General features: G+C 42.3%; 1 protein-coding gene across 1 annotated transcript in view; it reads left to right on the top strand.

Moving 5' to 3' along the window:
• Positions 1 to 7,000, top strand: part of LOC126260072 (ADP-ribosylation factor-like protein 2) — a 113,731-nt gene extending 106,731 nt beyond the window's left edge. The window contains exon 5 of the mRNA XM_049957271.1: positions 6,753 to 7,000. Within this exon, the coding sequence (XP_049813228.1) occupies positions 6,753 to 6,887 (135 nt within the window). The 3' untranslated portion in view covers positions 6,888 to 7,000. The remainder of the gene's footprint in view (positions 1 to 6,752) is intronic.
• The last annotated feature ends 201 nt before the right edge of the window (positions 7,001 to 7,201 follow it).

Below are 7,201 nucleotides of genomic sequence, written 5' to 3' on the forward strand. Positions count from 1 at the left end.
GAAGGTGTTTGGGGTGTAAAAGAATCGTAATTCACAATGTACAAATAGACAAACTATATTCATGTGGCCTGAGCTCCCAGTTGGTGCACATCGACAGCACAGAAAGATACGTATATAGCTTCTTTTCTGTGTTTACTTCGTAGATTCTTACTTAAATTGTGTGTGAGTTTTGTATAGGAGGTGTAATTTCGAGTTTTAGTTACTGTAATTGTAAATTCAGGCAGATTGTAGCGCAGTCGTTAGGCATTTGTACAGGTTAGTTCATACATTATTTGCATGTTTCCCTTGCATTATCTAGGCACGGACTCGTGTTTCAGTAACTGTTGTTCAACATCGATTAGAATGGACAGGGACTGTGATTGCTGTGTTCTGATGAGGGCTGAGTTGGCATCCCTTCACTCACAGCTGCAGGCGGCGCTGACTTCGGTTGCGCAGCTTGGGGCTGTTGCCAGTGGGCATCACTGTGGGGAGCCGGACTTGGGTATCACGGGGATGTCAACCTCGTCCTGTCTGTCCCCAGATCAGGCTGTCAGTGTGGTTGCCCCGGTTGCTGCCCGCAGTGGGGCTGAGCCCTCGCCTGTGGTTGATTGGGAGGTTGTTCCAAGGCGTGGCAGGCAGCGAAAGACGTCCCCGGAGGCTGATCAGAAAGCCTCCCCGGTGCATCTGACAAACAGGTTTCAGGTACTGTCTCTGGCTGAGCCAGATGCAGCTGCCTGCCCTGTTTCAGAGGATGATTCTCAGCCTTCAAGGTCCGGGCAATTGCAGAGGGTGGGCTTATTGGTAGTTGGGAGCTCCAGTGTTAGGCGCATAATGGGGCCCCTTAGGGATATGGCGGCTAAGGAGGGGAAGAAATCCAGTGTGCACTCCATGTGCATTCCGGGTGGAGTCATTCCTGATGTGGAAAGGGTCCTTCCGGATGCCATGAAGAGCACAGGGTGCAGCCAGCTGCAGGTGGGTGGCACATGTCGGCACTAATAACGTGTGTCGCTTTGGATCTGAGGAAATTCTCTCTGGATTCCAGCGGCTATCTGATTTGGTGAAGGCTGCCGGTCTTGCTTACGAGATGAAGCCAGAGCTCACCATCTGCAGCATCGTTGGCAGAACCGACTGCGGATCTTTGGTGCAGAGCCGGGTGGAGGGTCTGAATCAGAGGCTCAGACGGTTTTGCAACCGTGTTGGCTGCAGCTTCCTTGGCTTGCGCCATAGGGTGGTGGGGTTTCGGGTCCGCTGAATAGGTCAGGAGTTCACTACACTCAGCTGGCGGCTACACGGGTAGCGGAGGCTGTGTGGCGTGGACTGAGCGGTTTTTTAGGTTAGAAGGCCTTGGGAAAGTACGGGGTGGGCTGCAATCTCAAAGGGTGCAGGGCAAATACAGGACGTGCTTGGATCAAGGAACAGTCGGAATTGTAGTTGTAAATTGTTGTAGTTGTCCTGGGAAAGTCCCTGAGCTTCAAGCGCTAATAGAAAGCACAGAAGCTGAAATCGTTATAGGTACAGAAAGCTGGCTAAAGCCTGAAATAAGTTCTGCAGAAATTTTTACGAAGTCTCAGACGGTGTTCAGGAAAGATAGATTAGGCAGAATTGGTGGTGGAGTGTTTGTGTCTGTCAGTAGTGGTTTATCTTGTAGTGAAGTCGAAGTAGATACTCCGTGCGAATTGGTATGGGTGGAGGTTATACTTAACAGCTGAACTAAGTTAATAATTGGCTCCTTCTACCGACCCCCAGACTCCAATGATATAGTTGCTGAACAGTTCAGAGAAAATTTGAGTCTCATAACAAATAAATACCCCACTCATATGGTTATAGTTGGTGGGGACTTCAGCCTTCCCTCGATATGTTGGCAAAAATACTTGTTCAAAACTGGTGGTAGGCAGAAAACATCTTCCGAGATTGTCCTAAATGCTTTGTCCGAAAATTATTTCGAGCAGTTAGTCCACAAACCCAAGCGAATTGTAAATGGTTGCGAAAACACACTTGACCTCTTAGCCACAAACAATCCAAAGCTAATAGAGAGCATCATGACTGATACAGGGATTAGTGATCACAAGGTCGTTGTAGCTAGGCTCAATGCCGTTTCTTCCAAATCCACCAGAAACAAACGCAAAATAATTTTATTTAAAAAAGCGGATAAAGTGTCAGTAGAAGCCTTCCTAAGAGACAATCTCCATTCCTTCCAAACTGACTATGCAAATGTAGACGAGATGTGGCTCAAATTCAAAGATATAGTAGCAACAGCAATTGAGAGATTCATACCTCATAAATTGGTCAGAGATGGAACTGATCCCCCATGGTGCACAAAACAGGTCCGAACGCTGTTGCAGAGGCAACAGAAAAAGCATGCGAAGTTCAGAAGAATGCGAAATCCCGAAGATTGGCTAAAATTTACAGACGCCCGAAATTTGGCACGGACTTCAATGTGAGATGCATTTAATAGGTTCCACAACGAAACATTGTCTCGAAATTTGGTAGAAAATCTGAAGAAATTCTGGTCGTATGTAAAGTACACAAGCGGCAAGACGCAGTCAATACCTTCGCTGTGCAGTGCCGATGGTAGTATTACCAACGACTGTGCCGCTAAAGCGGAGTTATTGAACGCAGTTTTCCGAAATTCCTTCACCAGAGAAGACGAATGGAATATTCCAGAATTTGGAACACGAACAGCTGCTAGCATGAGTTTCTTAGAAGTAGATACCTTAGGGGTTGCAAAGCAACTCAAATCGCTTGATACGGGCAAGTCTTCAGGTCCAGATTGTATACCGATTAGGTTCCTTTCAGATTACGCTGATACAATAGCTCCCTACTTAGCAATCATATACAACTGCTCGCTCACTGATAGATCTGTACCTACAGATTGGAAAATTGCGCAAGTCGCACCAGTGTTTAAGAAGGGTAGTAGGAGTAATCCATCAAACTACAGACCTATATCATTGACATCGGTTTGCAGCAGGGTTTTGGAGCATATATTGTATTCAAACATTATGAATCACCTCGAAGGGAATGATCTATTGATACGTAATCAGCATGGTTTCAGAAAACATCGTTCTTGTGCAACGCAGCTAGCTCTTTATTCGCACGAAGTAATGGCCGCTATCGACAGGGGATCTCAAGTTGATTCCGTATTTCTAGATTTCCGGAAAGCTTTTGACACCGTTCCTCACAAGTGACTTCTAATCAAGCTGCGGGCCTATGGGGTATCGTCTCAGTTGTGCGACAGGATTTGTGAGTTCCTGTCAGGAAGATCACAGTTCATAGTAATAGACAGCAAATCGTCGAGTAAAATTGAAGTGATATCAGGTGTTCCCCAGGGAAGCGTCCTGGAACCTCTGCTGTTCCTGATCTATATAAATGATCTGGGTGACAATCTGAGCAGTTCTCTTAGGTTGTTCGCAGATGATTTACCGTCTAGTAAGGTCATCCGAAGACCAGTATCAGTTGCAAAGCGATTTAGAAAAGATTGCTGAATGGTGTGGCAGGTGGCAGTTGACACTAAATAACGAAAAGTGTGAGGTGATCCACATGTGTTCCAAAAGAAATCCGTTGGAATTCAATTACTCGATACATAGTACAATTCTCAAGGCTGTCAATTCAACAAAGTGCCTGGGTGTTAAAATTACAAACAACTTCAGTTGGAAAGACCACATAGATAATATTGTGGGGAAGGCGAGCCAAATGTTGTGTTTCATTGGCAGGACACTTAGAAGATGCAACAAGTCCACTAAAGAGACAGCTTACACTACACTCGTTCGTCCTCTGTTAGAATATTGCTGCACGGTGTGGGATCCTTACCAGGTGGGATTGACGGAGGACATCGAAAGGGTGCAAAAAAAGGGCAGCTCGTTTTGTATTATCACGTAATAGGGGAGAGAGTGTGGCAGATATGATACGCGAGTTGGGATGGAAGTCATTAAAGCAAAGACTTTTTTGTCGTGGCGAGATCTATTTACGAAATTTCAGTCACCAACTTTCTCTTCGGAATGCGAAAATATTTTGTTGAGCCCAACCTACATAGGTAGGAATGATCATCAAAATAAAATAAGAGAAATCAGAGCTCGAACAGAAAGGTTTAGGTGTTCGTTTTTTCCGCGCGCTGTTCGGGAGTGGTATGGTAGAGAGATAGTATGATTGTGGTTCGATGAACCCTCTGCCAAGCACTTAAATGTGAATTGCAGAGTAATCATGTAGATGTAGATGTAGATGTAGAGATACTTAAGAATGAGAGCACATAGTGACTTGCAACAAACTTAACACACAATTTCAAACCTTTATGAGACTTCTTTCGTGGGGACTGTCAGTGAGAAGATGAAAGGAGGAAGAGTTCATCACTTACTATGTTTTTACTTTTCGTGCAGTAAAACTGCCACATCAGGCATGACCTTTTACTTTATTTTTTCTCTACCATAAACTCTATTTGGAACATATTTCGTGGACAGTATCTACTTGCACTGCTGGATGTATCTGCAAAATTATATAATTTTGTGATACATACCTCAGGAGATATGACGTCATAAACATTGAGCTGCCTAAAAACAAAACTGCAGGGCAAAATTCACTAGAGATACAGATGAAATATGCATATAAATATGTGTGAAATATGTTAAAGATATGTGAAGTGCATTTGTGGGCAAAGCCATTGGTGATGCTCCTAAACCTCTAGATTGATTTCATCAAACTTAATACACATATTACTTACTATCTGGAAAGAAATACTGTGCGGCTACGAATCAGCAACCGCCAGTTGGGGTCCGGATGATTATTTGGAGAGAGAATTGGTGAGGAAGAGATGGACAGACAGGGAGGAAGGAGGAGGAGATGGACACAGATATGGGAGAGGAGGAGACAGAGAGAGGGAGAGGGGCAAATGGACAGAGAAAAGATAGAGAAGGGGATGAGCAAGGGGGAGGAGGAGATGGACAGAGAGGGAGAGGAGGGGGAGATGGAAGGGGCGAGGAGGAGACAGAGAGTGAAAAAGGAGTTGGACAGAGAAGAAACCATGGACAGAGAGAGGGGGCAAGAAGAGATTTAAGTGGGGGGGGGGGGTAGGGGGGAGCAAGAAGGTGGACAGAGGGAGGAGGAACGAAGGAAATGGAAAAGAAGGGGGGAAGGAGATGGATATAGAGAGAGGAGATGGAGATGGACAGAGAGGGGGTGGGGTGGGTGGGGGGGGTGGGGGGTGGGTAAGGAGGAGATGGATTAGTAGAATTGGAGTAAATATTTCCTCAAGCAATGCCGGATACTCAGCAAGTTGTAAAAACATTACGCACTTCATTTTAGTGTTGTCAGTCTCCCAGGAATTTCATTCATTTAAATACTGCCAGATAACAGACAGCACTGGAGTTTTATGTGAAACTCAGCTGATGATTTAATGTTGTCATGGACTTTGCTGATTATCAATGTATATTTTATTTCTTGGAATAAACATTTAGACATACCTAACTAGCACAATTCATTTAATTGATAGCCTGTTCCTTTTAGATAAAATGTGTTGAAAGTTCTATTTTCACATGATCTGTTACAACATTAATCTCATCTTTCACGTGCAATTCTGCCACAGACTTGTGTATAATCTCTTTCTTTTTGTCATTTCACATAACAAATGCTACACACAGGTTTAATTCAACCAATTTTCCAACAAAAATGAGACAGGTTTGCCATATTCCTTTTATTGCATGCTATCCTGAACTAGAATTAATTAATCAAACACTTCATACAGGTTACCATGATATGATGAAGATGACCAACATTTCTTCCCACTTTTCCCAAAACATTTCCTGCTAGACTTTTGCTATAAACCTATTACATCCCATGACATCCTTAATCATCCCTCCTTGCCCGCATGCTCTTTCAGTATATGTAACATGCAATATATGGACTAAGAGAAAAATACAAACTACAATGATTATTGTCCTAGAAGTACATTTATGTTGGTTTTTATGTCATGACAGGAAAAAAAGTACTGTCTTCCCCAAACTTCTTTGTACTCCACCTCACCCCAGTGAAGATGGTGAGGATGATTTTCTTCTTAAATGTTACTGGAGATGAATGAAGTGCATTTGTACCGAGGCCGATCATCAAGTCCCTATTGTTTCACGCAGACATGGACCAACAGAAGAGTTTTCAAGTTACAATGAAAATTGTAAATTAAGATGAACATTCATCTTGTACTGAACATCTCATTCAATTAACCTCACTCTTCTGAAATTCTTCATGATACCCCTCTCAGTGCTGCATTCGTAAATAGAACTGGCTTCATTTTTACAGAAAAGCATTATGTCCTCCACACCCCAACCCCCATTATCCACCTTCATCCCACATCTATGCATCATGAGGTAGGTGCAACCACATGCTTATGCTCCTATAGTCTGCAATAAGTGCCAAGTACCTTGGGCTTATGGTACCTTCAGATATGCTTATTCATTACAATTTTAGAAAATGCTTTTGTGCTAAGACTTTTGTTTACACATCTCTATTGTATGGGTATTATTTATCCTTTGTTTTCAAGAACAATCAGTGGATTAATGTGTCAAGCTACTATTGCTTTTGTTGTAATAGTATCAAAATTTATTTTAAATTTGGACATTTTCCATGTAAAAATCATCTAATCTATTTCTTGTAATAGTCAGCAGTACATTTAGTTATTACTCGTTAGTTTTGTTGTAAGTAATGACATAAGAAACATATTTACCTTGCTTCAAAATATTTTGTCGAGTAAAATATACTGAGTGTATGTTTGACATGTGTTTATTTGGAAACAGGTGTTGGAGCTGGACTCCATAAAAACTCATCACTGGCAGATTGTATGGTGCAGTGCTATAACAGGACAAAACTTACTTCAAGGAATAGATTGGCTTATCGATGACATTGCTGCTAGGATATTCACGTTAGACTGATGTAATGTGAAATTTAATTAAATTATTTAACTATTTCACAATAATTTAATATCTGTGACTTTTTTATACTCCTTAACTACAGTTTCAGTTATAATAAACATGCTTGTAATAAACAGCAGTTCTTTTTTTTCCCCCTGTCATTTCTTTTCAGGATTACTCCATATCTGAAGACACAGCTGTCGAAGTTTCTGTCGCTGTTGATTCAGTTTCAGATTGTTGGCCTTTTTTCTTTTTTCCTTTCTTTTTCTTCTTCTTTTTCTCTGGAAGTTTTGTGTCTGGGTATAGCATCATATAATATTGTTTTATGGCTAAAG

Source organism: Schistocerca nitens, chromosome 5, assembly GCF_023898315.1.
Source record: "Schistocerca nitens isolate TAMUIC-IGC-003100 chromosome 5, iqSchNite1.1, whole genome shotgun sequence".
NCBI lineage: Eukaryota > Metazoa > Arthropoda > Insecta > Orthoptera > Acrididae > Schistocerca > Schistocerca nitens.